The 17056-nt window shown below is 48.8% G+C and overlaps 1 protein-coding gene and 1 long non-coding RNA gene across 4 annotated transcripts in view; one reads left to right on the top strand and one right to left on the bottom strand.

The window, feature by feature from the left end:
• Positions 1-7307, bottom strand: part of Slc1a6 (solute carrier family 1 member 6) — a 21963-nt gene extending 14656 nt beyond the window's left edge. The window contains exons 1-4 of the mRNA XM_021655505.2: positions 7103-7307; positions 5461-5598; positions 2820-3024; positions 1419-1461 (exon numbers count right to left, since the gene is read on the bottom strand). Coding sequence (XP_021511180.2) covers positions 1419-1461; positions 2820-3024; positions 5461-5598; positions 7103-7307 — 591 coding nt within the window. The remainder of the gene's footprint in view (positions 1-1418; positions 1462-2819; positions 3025-5460; positions 5599-7102) is intronic.
• LOC132648748 (uncharacterized) lies at positions 7220-17056 on the top strand. Of its 3 annotated transcripts, none has more exons than XR_009587141.1 (5): positions 7220-7337; positions 8000-9404; positions 10125-10181; positions 11665-11739; positions 14464-17056. It is a non-coding gene; the product is annotated as an uncharacterized LOC132648748 (long non-coding RNA). The 3 variants fall into 3 exon arrangements; XR_009587140.1 differs by having other exon boundaries at positions 7312-7431; positions 8952-9404; XR_009587142.1 differs by lacking the exon at positions 11665-11739 and having other exon boundaries at positions 7312-7431; positions 8952-9404.

Genomic DNA, 17056 nt, shown 5'->3' with positions numbered 1-17056 from the left:
GCCAAAACCGCATTGGTTCGCCCAGCTGGACTTCAGTCTGTCCTGGGGCGAGCAGACCTCTGTGTTATATCACCCCAGAAAGCATCTCACACACAGCTCCTTGGCATTTGTGAATCCCATGCCCACAAACACATGCAACCATGGACTGAAAATACTTGCGAAGAAAAATTTGGGTAGTGAACAAATTTAGACCTTTGTCTTGTCATTGGTTTCTAAGCCAGTGGTTCTCAACCTGTGGGTCACAATCATCAGAAAACACATATTACCGATAGTCTTAGGAACCGAGACACCTCTCAGTAGTAAAATTACAGTTAGGAAGTAGCTACCAAAATAATTTTATGGTTGAGGTGACCACAGCATGAAGAAATGTATTTGAGGGTCGCAGCTTTAGGATGGTTGAGAACCACTGCTCTAGGTAGTTCTAAAGTAGAAAAACACTGTCTGCATCTCATTTACATGTGTTAGCTGTCCTACATCATCTAGAGATCATCTGCACAATTCCACCTATTTCATATAAAAGATGTGAGCAGCAATCTCTTTTTTGGATCCAGTCTTTTTTCTAATGCCAAGGGATAGTATAATTTTTATATATCAATTTTAAATTTCTTAATAAAACATATTACTAAAGAAATGAGCAATGGGCCAACAGCTCACAGCAGGTAAGTGTTCGCTGCGCACAGGCCTAATGACCTGAGTTGGATCCTCAGAACCCACGGTGGGAGGAGAGAACCAACTCCCAAAGTTATCATGTGAGCTCCACAACCACACTTGGCATGCATTCACACACAAACACACACACATAAATAATAAGAAGGAGGAGGAGAAAGAAGAAGAGAAGAGGAAGGAGAAACGGAAGGAGGAGCAGGACGGGGAGGAAGTTAGCAACTGATGTTTGCCTACTATAGACAAGCCCTGGGTTTCATCCCCCTCACAAGAGAAAAGAAATGAGTAAATGAATAGTGAGGGCATTAGAAGTGAAGGCATTAAAGAACAGATGTGTAGTCTGCATCTTTATGTCTATCCTTCAATAAAGCGGTTGATAAACACCCCCCGCCAGCCAAATCCAGCCCACCACTTGCTTCTGTAAACCAGTTTTAATGAAACCTGTAAGCTCTCTTCACATGTTGCCTGTGGCTACCAGCCCCAAGGTGATGCTCAGGCAGATTTTAGGATCTCTCTCTTTGACATTTATGATCAGACATCCCCTGCCTCAGCTTCCCAGTCTCCATAAATCCCATGACCTGGCAACACTTTGCATCACCATCACAGCCACAGGAAGTACACTTATTCTCCCAGAGTGCCCCCCAAGGGCTCCCTTCACCCACTCTTTCAGACCCTTCTCTCCACCCTTCTCCTTAGGAAGGGAGCTCCCTCCACCCTCCATCCCTTCTTAATCAAACCATGTGCTTCTTCCTAACCTGTTTGAAGCAGGCCTCCACAAGATTAGGTGGAAACATATTTCTGCACAAAAACATCAGAGAAAGGAGAGTGGTTAGACTTTGGAAGTGAGCCCAAGGATACTGCAATAATAGCAATGACAAGAGTAGCGGCAGGCAGGATAGAACTGCACGGTGTTGGCCAAGCGCTAAGCAAAGTGCCTGCCCTACACCATCTGATAGAAGCCCTACAATGACCCTAGAAGCAGATACCATCAATATCCTTAGCTTCCACACAAGGGAACCACAGGCCAGAAGACATCACCCAGAGCCGTAGAGCTGCTCATGGGTGAAGATGGAACTTAACATGGATTGATTACAGTTAGTCCCCTCCAAAAGTCAGAGTGGAATCTGATCGCCATAAAGGTGATGCTGCAAGGTGGAGCCCTGGACTGACGGGGTTTATAGAGTAATAGGAGGCGGCCTTGTTCTAAAGAGAAGCTCTTTTTGATATGCTTGCTATGGCTAACCATCATATGTTCTCTGTCATGTTAGAATGCAGACAGAAGGACCTCACTCCATGCTGGCACCAAGTTCTTGGACACCCTAGATCCCTGAGAGAATGAGATAAATATTTGCTCCTTGTTTTTTATTTTTGTTTTTATTTTACAACTAACTTAGCTTCAACTGCGTGTTTTGTTTAAATTTTAATACAGTTATTGGGGCCTACGTGTGCTACAGTCTACATGCAGAAGGTAGACAACTTGCCGGAGCTGGTTTTCTCCCTCCACCAAGTGGATCCCATTAAGTTGTCAGGCCTAGTGACAAGTGCCTTTACCCGCTAAACCATCCCAACTGGCCATACATTTTGTGATATTTACTTAGGAATGTGTATGTGAGAGAGACTGAGTGTGTGTGTGTGTGTGTGTGTGTGTGTGTGTGTGTGTGTGTGAACATGAAAAGACATCTTGTGGGGTTCTTTTCTCTCCTTCCAGCAGGTGGGTCCAGAGGCTTGAACTCGGGTCAGCAAGTACCTCTACCACTGAGCATCTCCTTGGCCCTCAGATATTGTGCAATAGCAGCAGAAACACCATAGTAATTCTTCCACTTCCAAGTCAGGAGCAATATAACTAGCTTTGACACTGATTCTGACAGGGGGCAAAGTCTTCTTGGACTAAAAGAATCATTTGCTCACCAAAGGAGTTTGGGAACACCTAAGCAAACAGTAGCTCATGTTCGCAGCCTCAGACTGCAAAGCTCCTAACTAGATTTAGCTTTCTTGGAGGATATGTGCAAGGATCCAGGGCAAAAAGTGAGCACCAAAAATGGCAACCAGTAAGTAGCAGCTTTCTTTTCCAGACTAGTTCCACCTGCCATGTGGTCTTTCAGGGAAAGAGAATTGTTGCACGTACTCCAGAAGTCCCAATAAAATGAAAATGTCACCTGACCAGGTCCATGAAAGCATCAGCTGTTGGAACAGTCTCAATGCGGCCCTCGCGGTGCAGCCCCTCCTTGGAGCCCTTCCCGGGATGTATGATAGTGACCATTAGGATGCCGATGAAGACTGCAATGACTGTGGTCACCATGTAGTACACAGCTGCCCGCATTCCCATCCGCCCCGTCGCCTTGTTGTCCAGGGAAGCCATACCTGGAGGAGAGAGAGCACAGTCCCTGCAGCAGGCCCATACTCCTCCTCCCCTGTCCCCATCTGCTCCACGCACTCCATACCATCGGCTCAAAATCACTGCACATCCCTTAACAGAAACCACGCGTGCACCTGCAGTGGCTGAGAGTTCTCTACACAACTGCTTCTGTGCTATCGTGAGTAAATACATCCTCAGCAGTTTTTAAGGGAATAAAGGGGACCGGTGAGGTAGCCCAGGAGTTAAGAGCACATACTGCTCTTACAGGAAATCCAAATCCCATCAGCAGCACAAACACTCTGTGCCTCACAACCACTCGTAACTCAAGTTCCAGGGGATCTGATGTCCCCTTCTGGCCTCCGTGGACATCCGCATTCACCTGCACGAACCCACATAGACACACGATTAAATAATAGTAACAAAATTAATATATTAAAAGTAAAGAAATGTTTTGCTTTGCTTTGAAAAAAAGTTGTCCAGTGTATCGGGTACGGTCCATCATCTAGAGATGATCTGAAGCACACAGCATGAGAGGCACAGGTCGCCTGCAAATACTGCAGCATTTTGTAGAAAGGGCTTCTGCATGCTCAGGTATTTGTAGCTGTAGGGATCTTGAAATCAGTCCCCTAATGGCTCAACCAAGGGATGATTCCATTTTTGTACCTCCGGCTAAAAGCAAATTTTCAAATAAAAACATTGCTTAAAAGGTGAGTAACTGGGCCAGCACCCTAGACCTGGCTCAAAATCAATTCCTTCACCACCATATACATGGTGGGGGAAGAGCACAGGCATGAGCACATACCGTTCCATCTGTTTACCCCGAAGACCCCCACCAATCACAGTGCCTCCCCTCTGCTTCACGTCAACCTTTCAGTTCCCACTCAACCCTCCAGTGATGCACCATAAATTTCCCAAACCCTCAAGTCCTCATCCCAAACTCTCACCTCCATCCAGCCCAGCCCTTTCTACAATCTCTGCCTCGATACTATTTGTGCTGTGCCTCCATACCCTCTGCCAGGTCGATACAACCATCCAGCTGCTCAGTTTACACAGAGGGACACTAACCGCCTGCACTCTCCCTTCTCCTAAGAGTAATTCTCAGCAGGGTGGGAGCTGCCTCCTCCAGGAAGGTCCCAGAGTCAGCTCTAGTCATGACTGGCTGGCACAGAGAGTCAGAGGAAGGCAGAGGTGGAGGGGAGAGACAACTCTTAATGCCGCTCACACTTCAGAGACCCCCACCCAATGGGCTCACACTAAGACACAAGCCTTCTCAGCACACATCTTTGCTCTGCTTCTTTCCCCGACCCTGTCCTTTTTCCCTCACTTCCTCATGGGTTTTTCCCTTGGTGAGTCTCTGTGACCAGATCCACACGTCAGGCTCGGCTTCTAAGTAGCCCAACATAAGAAAGCAGTGTTTTAAGCCTTGACCATTATTTCTGTCCCTAACCCCAGGGCTTGTCAAACACCACCTAGGGTGCACTGTTCGCTTTCGTAAAGTGTTACTGAAACACAACTGTGCTGAGTTGTTTTAGTTGTTAACACAATCTAGAACCATTTGGAAGAGGCTCAGCGGAGGACTGTCTAGACAGGTGGCCCTGTGGCCATAGCTATGGAGGGCTGTGGACTCTATGGAGGGCTATGTCTCTGTGTGCAGACTGAGAACGGGAGGCCCAGCTATTGTGCACGGCAGAATTCCTTGGGCAAAGGATTCTGTGCTGTGTGTGTCTACAGAAGGAGCTTGATACGAATAAGCAAGCACGTGTCCCTCTGTGTTTCTCCCGGCTCTTGGGTGTGGGTGTGACGTGACAAGCTGCTTTGAGTTACCATACTGACTTCCCTGAATGGTGAAGTGTAACCTGTGAGCTAAAACAAACCCTTTCTCCCCTAGGTGGCTTTTTTGTCAAGTATTTTATCATAACAACACAAATAAAATCAGGATAATAACCATGCCCATTTGTTGACACGCTGCCTATGGGTGCGCTTCTACTCCAAGATCAGAACTGAACCATTGCCATGAGGATCAGGCGGCCCTGGTGAACAAAAACATTTACTATCTAGAAGAAAACTTGCCACTTAATCCTTCCACAGCCCCTTCCCTTCCTCAACCCTCCATCCTGGCACCTTACCCTACTCACCTCCTGCATGCTCACCCACATCCCACCTTCTATTCATCTACCCCATATCCCAGCTCCCTTTCTGTCCTTCCCGTCTTTCTTTCCCCTCTGGATAACCCTGAGCTCTGGCAGGCTGGTATTTCACTTTCAAAAAGAAGAAAGTTATTGGAATACACGACTCATGTGACAGCAGGACCTAAGCAAGACCTGGGTATGGCTTGAGTGGATGAGTCTGGAAAGGCTTGTAGGACTGGGGTAGCCCTGGGTTTTTTCTCCAGCTCGGGCCTCGGGTGGATTCCGGAGATGCACGGTGGGCTGGGCGCTCACCTGTGACGAGGCTGGAGACAATGAGAGGGAGCACGAGCATCTGCAGCATCCTCATGAGCAGCTCACCCGGGAAAGAGAAGTACTTGATCTGGCGGTAGGAGAGCTGGTATGGACGCAGGGCAAACGCCAGGCTGACACCTAGAGCCAGAAAGAAAGGGTTCACGGGATGGACAACAGGTCTCAATCCCGGGAACGGTTCATCCGTCTCAAAGAGAGTATGGTACCGGGAGCAGTGAACATTCTATGAGTAAACGTTTGTGTGTATGGACATTGCGTGGGTTTGTGTACACGTGGATATGTGTGTGCCTGTGTGTGTGTGTTGGTAAGGGTATTTATGTACGCATGGTCACCCGTAAAGGGGTGTGTGCATGGCTGTGTATATCTATGCGCATTTGCCTGGGTATGTGTGTGCTAGGCATTAGTGTGCACTTGTGTGGCATGAGTCTGTGTACATGGGTATGTGTACGTGCCACGTATCTCTGTGTGTGCACAGGTGTATGTATGTATTTGTGTATTCATGCATATCTGTATGCTGTAGAAATGCACAAGCGTATATACCATACAAATGTATGCAAATGTATGTATTCTGTACCTATTTGTGCATGCATTTGCATGTATGCGTGACAGTGTTCATTAAGTTGTGACATAAATGGCTGAATATGTTGGCGCCTATGCAAAGATACGAGCATGCATTTCTGGGCATGTCTGTGTGACTCTTGTGTCTATGTTATCACTTTCAAACATGGAGGTGCATTGCAATTAGGCTCCTAAGTATGTAGATATGAATACATATATGAGTATGAAAGTGTCCACAAAGTCCAGAAAGATGGCTCTGGTATCCTTGAGTTCCACAATATCAAATTAACCAAGCACATATGGAAATTTTTAGAGGGAAAAATGTATTTGATGAAAGTAGAAGGGGGACTATTTGAGGAAAGGAAACGTACCAACAAGAGGTGGCTAGGTGAGAGGGGGAGAAGGAAAAAGTGTATGATCAAAGCACATTTTATGTCACTATGAAGATGTCACGACGAGACCCATTAACTTATTCGGCATATATCTAATTTCTAAGTTGTGTCTGTTGAACAAGCACAGTTATTTTTTTCTCTTGCCTGTATCCCTTAGGAAATATTATGACAACTATTGACCTAGCAGTTACATTGCTCTGGGTGTTACAGGTAACCTAGATAGCAAGAGAGCCACAGAGCCCATCAAACATTACCCTGTTTCATTTAAGGGAGTTGAGCACCCACAGATAACAAAAGCTTGTGAATAATCAAATCCTCAGATACCCAAATCAGTGGACAGTCAAGTGCCTTAAATAAAATGGAGTCGTGTTTGCTGGAACCAATCTCCCAAGGGTATGGGGGATAGTTGCATATTTATGCTCATGCGCAGTTTATGTGTCTGCACCGCTAAATTCTGTGCATCCTTCTCTGTGTGCAGCCATAAAGCGCGTGTCTGCGCAGTGTACTTCTGTGTGTGCATGCCCACGTCACGTTCGTACAGCTGTGTTTGCATATGCGTGTGCCCTCTCTCCCCGTGCTCTCAGAAGGCCTGGGGGAGAGGCTTGGAGATGAGTGCACCAGGGAGAGGAAGTGAGCCGTCCACCGAAGTCCCGCCCTCCAGAGGCAGAGCTCACCAATGATCACAGCGCTGACTGTGAGCAAGATGAAGGCGTTCCGACGCAGGAAGCGCCCCACGTGCTCTCGGGTCATGGTCTGCAGGCGCAGGCGCGTGCGCAGTGCTCTCTGCTGCAGGCTGTCCTGCAGGCCCTGCAGACAGCCCACGCCGCCCAGGCGCTGGCCGCTCTCCCTCAGGAACAGGCTGTTGCCGTGGCTGCTCATCACGTCCCTGCGGGGGACAGAGGAGACCAGGTCTGGTGAGGGAGGAGTCCCGAGAAGGCTCGGTTTAGTGTGAAGGGAGGCATTGCAGCTCCGAAGTCAGGGGAGGGACGATGCTGCTCTGCAGGTTTGTTACCTTGCCAGGATGCTTGAGACCCTGCCCCGATTGGATTCAGTTTTCATGCCTTAGCAGCATACACCAGAGGGGGTGGTTAGAGACAGGGTAGAAAAAAACACCAAATACTGCACACCTTTTTAAGGTTTTCTGCCGCCAGCCGCCCCCCTCGTTTCACTAAAATCATCTCAAGCCACAGAGGGCTGCTGCAGCTCTCAAACCAAAGTGCCAGGTCTTTGCCGAATGCCTACTGCATGAAGAACCCTTCGCAGGGGCCTTAGGCTCGTCCCACAAACCGCAGCCGTTGGGTGTCCGGCCTGAAGATAGCCATAGTTGATTTTTCACGAGGACAAAATCAGCAAGTGCCCGTCAGACAGTGGGTCCCCAACTAATGTGGCTACTTTGTGTGCATGACCAGGAGAGAGATGGGGTGCGAGAAGGATCGCTTGGGAAAGGACCGGTGACAGTACCGGTCCCAGCTCTTTCACGAACCTCTTCTCCAGTAAAGCCTCAGACTTTGCGTTCTTCTTTTACATTAGCCCGTATCTATTTAACATTATTGATTTACTTTTTTTTTAAGGTATCCAAAGTGGGATGTTGTGTTTTCCATAAGTAAGATAAAATGCGCGTAAATCTAAAACCTGACAATCTGTTTAACAACCAAACACTTGGAAGTTACAAAACAGCTTAGAAACTGTGTCTTTCAAACCAGCCCGGGGCCATACTGTAATTACAGCTACTCCAGAGGATGAGAGAAGTTCAACGCCAGGCCAGCACCTGCAGTTTGGTGGGACCCTTTCTCAAAAGCTAAAATTGGGAGCTAGTGGGCAGAGACTGGAAGACGGCTCAGTGGTGAAGGGTGGGTATTACTCCTGTACCCAATCAGGTAGCTCAAAACTGCTATAACTCCAGTTCCAGAAGATCAGTGCCCGCTCCTGGCCTCGTCTTACACTCACATGTACACACACACACACACACACACACACACACACACACACACACGAGTAGCCTAAAAGGAAAAGAAAATTCATTTTTAAAGAGGGCTGGACTATATTGCTCAGTGGTAGGGTACTTGCCTGATCAGCTCAGCTCCCCAAGTAGCTGGGATTCTAGGCATCCATCACCACGAGCAACCTTGCACTGTTTTGTCGTTGTTTTGCTGCCGCTGTTCAGACATGGTTGCCCTCCATATCTGTCTAAGTTACCCACCCACTGCGCCTTAAGACAGGCCATGGGACGAGGCTTTCCACATCATATATCCTTCAAATCAAAGCCCTGGTTCTCAGTCAGGATTTTGCTCCCAATGGACTGGTCCCCCGAAGCCTCAGTGTTGCTTCTCACCTTGCTGTGAACACTCACAGATCCAGGACTGCAAGCTATACAGAAAACGGGCAATCTCTCCTCTCCTCTGGGACACCACGGTCCCACTTACTGAATGATAACTCGAAGTCACCCATGAATCCCAAGAGCATTCAACTGGGTCCATAGCAGATAGGAGCCTGGACACTTGTCTCTTTCCTTTCTCTGCCCAGCAAGCTGTGCTGTACAGCTCAGACAGCTGGTTCTGCGTATCCAACAAAGGACATCCTCAGATAGAACAACATGGATTGGAAAATGCTCAGGGAATAAAGGTTACCTTCTCAGCACTCAGGAGGCCGAAACAGGAGAAACAGGAGTTCGAGGCCAGCCTGGGTGGCATAGAGAGAGTCAATCATCAGTCAATCAACCAACTCACATATACCTGAAAGAGCTATTGGCAGTTGATGGACTGGGGAAGGTAGGCCATTCAGTGCTTGTGGCCTGCGACACGTTGCCCGTGCTCCGGTGGATGGTGCCTTATACTCCTGGGCGTAGGAAAGCCACTAAATGGACTCAGTAAATTATTTAAAGGAAGAAGAAAAAGAAGGGGAGGAGGCAGCAACCTGAAGTTAGGAGGAGAATGTGAGGGGAGTTCAGGAAGACTTGAAGAAGAAAAGAAAGAAGGGGTAGATATGACCTAAATATATGTGTGTTTGTATATGACATTACCAAGGAAATTTCCTACCTCAGTGGTAAGGCTGGAGAGATGGCCCAGAGGTTGACAGTGCTTGCTGCTCTTTGGAAGGACCCAGAACAGGTGGCTCACAGCCAGAGGGTCCATCTCCTCTTTTGCCTCTAAAGGAACCTGAACTTGTGTGCACATACCCACACATAAATACACATGATTAAAAAGACAAGAAACCGTTTATTTTTACTGTATGAGTTTGAGTGCAGTGTGTGTACAGTGACCATGGAGTCCAGAAAAGGGCATTGGATCTCCTGGAACAAGAGCTACAGGGACTTCTAACTAGCCATGTGGGTACTGGGAACAGAATCTGGGTCCTCTGTGGGAGCAAAAAGCACTCGTAACTGCTGAACCATCTCTCCAGACTCAAAATAAAACTTTTTTTTTTAAATCAATGGCAGTATGAGATTAGCATTGCAATGGCTTGGGTTTAATTCCCAGCACCAAAATAATTGATAAAGTTATTTAGTTTGCATCTGTACTGGGTGTGAACAGACTTTTCCTCTTGCCGTTCCCTAAACGATAGAGCATAGCAACTGTATGCACAGGATTGAAGTTGGGCTAGGCAGGCTTATTAGTTATTCTCTCTCTCTTTCTCTCTCTCTCCCTCCCTCTGTCTCTCTGTCTCTGTCTGTGTGTATGTCCATCCTCGAGCACACAGGTATACCTGTGCAGGTCAGAGGACAACTCTGGGGAGTCCATTCTCTCCCTCCACCAGGTAAGTCCCAGGGATTGAGTTTAGGACTTAGGCTTCGTAGCAAGCACCTTTACCCACGGAGCCATCTGGTAGGCTCTGTGCTGAGCACTAAAAGTAAGGTAGAGAAGGGCTAACTGTAAGAAGACAGGAATGGCTTCTATGCAATATCATGCCTCTTCATGGAAAAAGACGTGCACATGTAAGGATTTTGAAGTCTATGCAGGATGAAGGGTGTGCCTGGAACAAATTCCTCGGGAGACCAAAAACAACCAGAGAGAGTGGGAGTTGACACGTGACAGTCTCTGAGGCAAATCTGGCTCTATATCCGTGTGGTTGCCATTTTCAGTCGTGGTGTTGGCACGCAGCTGTGGCCATTCACTGTGTGTTTCTGCAGGTGCTTTCGGCTATAGTGGCAAAGGTGAGTTGCTGAAATAGAGATCACAAAACTCAAGCTATCTACAAAAGTAGCTCTGATTTTACAAAACTAGGGGTGGAGAGGACCAGATGGCTTGTGGGTAAAGAGGACTGTTGCCAAGCTTGATGACCTGAGTTCAGTCCAGGATCCACATGATGAAAGAAGAGAACTAACTCCCATAAGATGTCCCCTGGCCGCCCTGTGCATGCACAAGGGTGTATACACACACACACACACACACACACACACACACACACACACACACTGAATAGATGTGATCATTATAAAAAAGGATGACTGTAGCCTAGTAAAGGCCTGGCTCTGGGATATAGCATTCAACAAGTGTATATGAGGCCCTGTGTCCCATCCCAACATTGGGAGGGAAAAAAAAAGACAGCCAGCAGGTAGTAATTAACAATTTAAAAAAAAAAATGTTTAAAGCAATTAAATGAGCCGAAATCCAACAGATAAAGGCTTGAGCTCCAAAGCAGGGCTCTCTTCCACACCTTCACTGCCTAGATCACTAAACTCACGCAGCTGCGGTCTGTCACGATGTAAATTCTTCCTTTGTATCTCAGTGGGCGCTTGATAATTGCTGCTCCTCACAGGACACAGTGAAATCTTCCAAAACATGAAGGCAGTGCGGGATGCCAGATCAAGTTCCTTGGCGCTTCCTTCAAACACCTGGCACTCAGTGCTGGGAGCATGCGAATGCCTGTCTTCTAACCTTTATAAAAGAATGAACTGTTGGACATTATCATCACCCTCCCTTTGCCCTGTCTCCCCCGTCATAATCACTCTCTACTCTTATTTGTTCAAGGTCAAGATTTGTAGCTTGCACACGAATGAGATCACACAGGATTTGACTTTGTGTGCCTCGCTTATAAAATTAACATTAATCATATGGGGAAATGCTTTAATGAAAACTAATTTTTGTATGCTTCTAAAAAACAGAGTAGATGTTTTAAAAACAACATTTTAAAATACGTCATATGAAAGCATCGTTCATGTGGGCCTTCCTGAAGCTCTTCGGCCCTGGAGCTCCCAGGCATCTCTCCTTGAGGGAGTTCTGGTTTCTCCTGCTTCTAGGTCCTCTCTGTGTGTCTGTCTCCTAAGCGACCTGTTCTGAAAATCGCCTTTCCAAGGATTCCCAACCTCTGCAAGGTAAAGGGCTCAAGAACGGGTCTCACTCCACACCAGCCACCCTTAGGAGATGCAGGGAAGACAGGAAGGTCCTTCTGACTCCTAAAGCTCAAAAAAGTGGTAAACTTTAAACACTCAAAGGCCTTTGAAAGTGAAGGGCTTGTCTCACTATACAGCTGATACCCAAAGTTAAGGTCCATCATCAGCATAGCCAGAAAGCAAAGAGGGGAAAGACGGGAAAAGATGAAAGGGGCCATAGTGTATTCAAATAGACCCCGTCGGAGATGGGATGTAAACTTCTTACAGTGACCATATGTTGGCTCCTGGTGTGCAAAGGCACCAGTAAAGCAGACATTATCCTGGGATGGAAAGTTCATCCCAAAACAGATCTTTATGAGCCAAGCCTGGTGGCCAATGCCTGTAGTCCCAGCACGTAAGAAACAACAGCTGAATGGCAAGTTTCTGGACAGCCTAGGCTACACAGGAGCACTTGTCTTCTGACACAGAGAGAGGGAAAGAGAGAGCGTGTGTTACTGATACTTCTTAACCAGAGCAGAATGAGATGTGATGTGGCCTTGGGGGTTAACTTCAGCCATCAGGAAGGGAATATGCAGAAAAGAATTTTTTGTATTTTTCATGTTTTCTTTTTCTTTGTTGATGCAGCCTGAAGCCATGCAAGTGTGTGTGTAAGGATGAGTTTATTTTTATCTTGTGTGTGAGAGTGTTTGACCTGCATGTAACATGCCTGGTGCTTGTGGAGGCCAGAGGAGGATGTTAGAACCCCTGACACTGGTAATCAAACCAGGATCCTCTGAAAGAGCTGAAAGCCCTCTTTACCACCCAGTGTCCGTCCAGCCCTAAAGCAGAGTATAAACGCTATAGCTAAGCCGCCCCCAGGTTTTTTCTTACACAAACAATAGTGGACTAAAGAAAGATTCTTTCTCTATGAAACATCACATATCAATGCTGTGCTACCTGGAGCAGGGGCAGGAGGGAAAGCAGGTGGAAATTAGTTTAACACACACATACACACGCACACACACACTTCAATACAGCTTCATATCTTGTGTGCAGTCGACACCTACATAATCTTTTATGGACACCCCAGTCCCACACAGACTCTCCAGGTTCTTCAGCCACACAACTTCAGAACTGCAGATCCGTGTGAGCTGTGCCAGACACAACTCCTCCACACAAGCCAACGTCTGCCCCGTGCCCATCAGCAGACACACCCTCAGAAACGCGACGTTCGGCAGCACAGCGATACACACACACACACGCACCGGCCACCACCGTGTACACCATGAGACCCAAAGCCACACACTCTGAGTCTCCTGCCCAAGTACCTCATGCAAATGAAACAACGGGGACGGTTGACAAGCGGGGACGGTGACATTCACACAATTCTTAGGTGCACAAGCGCACACTTGAGAGCACAAACCGTTCAAACACTGAGCTACGCACAGCTCCTTAGAAAAGCAATCCCACCAAAAAAAAAAAAAAAAAAAAAATCAATCACACACACACACTCAACCATGCACACAAAATCTCACTACCCAGCTCTTTCTGGAATGGTGGCCAGAGAGCAGACATGTCAGAAGTTGGGTTATGACTCCCTGGTACAGAAGAGAGAGCCCAGCCCAAGAAATCCAAGAAATCGGAGGCATCAAATTCAGTGTTGGAAATAGGAGCGCCTGAGAGTTGAGTTCACAGAATGGGGAGTTCGGGACCGGGGAGGAGACCCAGGGGTCTAGCCAACTCACCAGGGTGGCCTGGGGCAGAAGCAGGCTCGGCACCTGTAAAGGGACTGGGAAGCGCTGAGGAAAGGTGAGGAGAAGGTGGGGACGTGTTCACAGGGGATCCCCGCCTGACTCGGACTCAGAGCCAGCCCGGCGCAGGGGCAAGCGTCCCACTCACCAGCCTCGGGTCAGCGGGGCCGCCTCGCCGGCGCCTCAGCCTGCGCGCTGCGCCGGAATGCCGAAGCCAGAACCCACGGAAGCGCCCGGCTGGGTCCGCAGGGACCCGCCTGGGACCCGCGCTGAGTCCGCGTTCGGGGCTGGACGACCGAGGGACCGGCGCAGAGCAGGGAAGCGCTGTGCAATCGGAAGGAGGCGAGCTGGCCCTGCGCTCACGTGGGCACTGGGGGCGCGGGGCCGGGGCGGGGGCCGGGACCCCCTCGGGGATGTCCCCCTGCTGCAGCGGCGCAGGAGCTAGGGGACCCGCCTCTCGCTCACAGCCTCCGCCCCTGCGCCGAGCCGCGCCTCCGAGCCCGCCCCTGCCCCTCCCAAGTCCTCCGAGACCAGCAGGCCCCTGGGATGCCCGGGGTACCCAGCGCTGCTACGGCCGGGCTGGCGCCCACATCCTCAGCGCGAGGCCGAGGCCGGGGGAGGAGTGGCAGCCAGCGCCTGGTGGCCACAGCCGCCACGTGGGCTCTCTAGCCAGATTCTCCTGCGGGTCCACCTCTCTGGCTTCGGCCACTGTACAGTTGTGTCCCTCTCGGCCAGCCCCTCTCCCTCTCGCCCGGCCTCCTCGCTGAAGCAAGGGAGGTGACTCGGCCGACCTGAGAGAAAAATTACAGCTGAGCCGAGCAAAGCGTGCGCTCGCGAGCATGGAGACGCTCTCTGCAGCGGGAAGCGCTGTGCAAAGCGGAACCTTTCGTAATTGCTGTCACTGTTGTAATTAATAGTATCCCTTGTTGTCTGCTGCGTACGCGGGACAACGCTGCTATTTTTTTTTTCCTCTCAGATGACACCGAGTTGGTTGCGTCAAGCACGTTAGTTCTGAGAACCGAGCCTCTGTAGAGAGTTTGACACAGGGCCCAGCGGGAGAATAAAAGCCAACGCGGGAGACCCGGGCGAGATGGCCCACTGCTTGAGCGGCAAGGCTGGCCACCTGCGTTTGAAGGAGAAAACCGACAGCCCAAGTTGTCACTCTGACCTCCACTCATGTGCCCTGGCAATCTCGCCTGCTGCTGCTGTTATTGTTATTATTGGGCTACTATCGGTGGCAGCCTCGTGGGCCTGGCGGATTCCTTTACTTATATTTCATTTGCATGGCCTCACGAAATAGACAGCACCACCCCAGTTTGCGAAGTGGCGGGTGCCCAGCCAAAGAGCTGTCCCCCAACTCCAGTCTTGGTACCGACGGCCCTGGCTCTAATCGCCGAGCACGCTTGCTAAACAAGGTGGTTCTCAGTCTTAGCTGCAGCTTTCAAACACGAGGAAAACTTTTTAGAATCCTGATGCCAAATCAAAACTGCACCGGGATTCTACCCCCCTCCCCCAACCCTCAGTTAGCGTGGCTATCACCAAGAAAAACAGCAAGGAATTCTGGCGAGGATGGAGGGAAGGAGAGCCTTCATTCTGTGTTGGCCAGTGTGTGAGTGAGTGCAGCCATTGCGAGCGTTCCTACAGAGGGTCCTCAAAAACTGGAAACAGGAACATCACATTGTCCAACCTGACCGTGCTTGAGAACAGACCTAAAGGATTCCAACCCACAGATCCACACACCAGGTGTGCGGCTCATTCCACAAGTTCACCAACCCTTGAATAGATTAGAAACAATCAGTAAGAATATGTACACAAGTGAAATTTTACTCACCTGTAAAGAATGAAATGGTCGAATTTTCAGGAAAACAAGGTAGAACTTGGAGTCGCCATTTTACATATGTTTTTATTTATTCTTTGAGAATTTCATACATGCATACAATGTATTTTGATTGTATCCTCCTTCCAACCCTCCCCAGAACTTCGTGTTGGCTGATTTTCAACCCACTGAGCCCCACTTGTGCTGCTCCTCTGTGGGGGCGTGGGGCCATCCATTGGAGCGTGGTCAGCCTACCAGGGACCACGCTCCTTAAAGGAAGCTGACTCCCCCGGCCCAAGCACTCATCCTCAGCTGCTGTTTGGGGCTTGTGAGCTGGAGCGCTCACTGGCTAGATCTTGTGCAGGCGACCAGAGTCTGTGTGAGTTCGTGAGTCCAACAGTCTTGTCGTGTCCAGAAGGCATCGCCTCCCAACATGGGCTGCCAAAAACTCCTGATTCTGTTTGAACTTCAGACCAATCGGATCGCATCCCTGAAATGAAACCTAGACATTGCTTTATTTAAATAATCCTGCAGGTGATGGTAAGGTTAAGTGGATACCTACCATAGATGTAGGTGGGACCAGACCGCGCTTCCAAGCCACCCCTGCCTCCTCCGCACTCCCTCTGCTTCGCTCTCTGCCTGTGACCTGCTGTCCCTATCTCTTTATATCTCATTTTCACAGCCCTGCAAAGCAGGCATTGCCATTCGTGTTGGCAGACATGACTCCCCAGTTCTGATATTTATGTGTGCAACTCTTGCTCTGGTCCTGGAATACATTTGCTAACCAAGGTGGTTCTCAGCTCTACCTACCAGTGTATCCATAGAACCAAATCAAAACTGCACCGAAGCTGCCCGTGTAAGGGCAGTTCTGTAATTCAGATACGGCGTGTCTGACCCTGTGCTTAAAGCTTCCACTGCGGAGCTGCCAACAAGGAAAGTTTCAGGAACTGCAGAGACAAGAGGAGCTGAAGAGAGTGAACAACCCAGCGCAACTTGGAATCTCATAGCGGAAGGAGGCTGCAGCTCAGATCCGAAATTCTCCAGGGTCCAAACCTTCCATGGCCTACAGGATGTCACAGATGGAGATTCCATTCCTGACCATACCTGACAAGCCACAGGGGCACTAAAATTACTGTAGGCTAAGCATGGTGTCACACACCTATGATACCTGCATTTAGGAGTCTGAGGCAGGAAGATTGCAAGCCCAAGGCCAGCCTGGGCTACAAGTATGAACTTTCCTCTAAACAAAATAAAACTCCTATGTGAAATGGCTTCAGACAACTGGTATCAGGTGTGTGCAGCGTAACTGAATTTTGTGTTTAGACTAGAGTCACATCCCCAAGAGATCACATTGAGTACTCACCGATAATCCAAAATCTGAAAAGAAAATGCAAAATCTGAAAGAGCAGCTGGGGTTGTTAAAGAACTTGCCACCCAAGTATAAAAGCCAGGAGGGCATGACAGCTACCTGCCTTTTCTCTAAGTTCAGACTCAGAAAGTAGAGACAAGAGGATCTCCAGAGCAAGCTAGCTAAGGAGACAGGCAATATAGGTGGGCTCTGGGTTTGCTTGAGAGACCCTCCCTGCCTCAATAAATAAGGTGGAAGAGCAATTGGAAGATAATTGCCAACATCCATATTGGGTTTACTCGAACACACACACACACACACACACACACACACACACACACACTTTCTCCTTAGTTAAGACAGTCTATCCTAGAAAAAGGCTCTTTGAGATTAAGGAGGTTCTGA

Source organism: Meriones unguiculatus, chromosome 17 (genome assembly GCF_030254825.1).
Source record: "Meriones unguiculatus strain TT.TT164.6M chromosome 17, Bangor_MerUng_6.1, whole genome shotgun sequence".
Taxonomy (NCBI): Eukaryota; Metazoa; Chordata; class Mammalia; order Rodentia; family Muridae; genus Meriones; species Meriones unguiculatus.
Note: the sequence above shows the minus strand (reverse complement) of the source record. Positions and strands in the feature narration are given on the sequence as shown.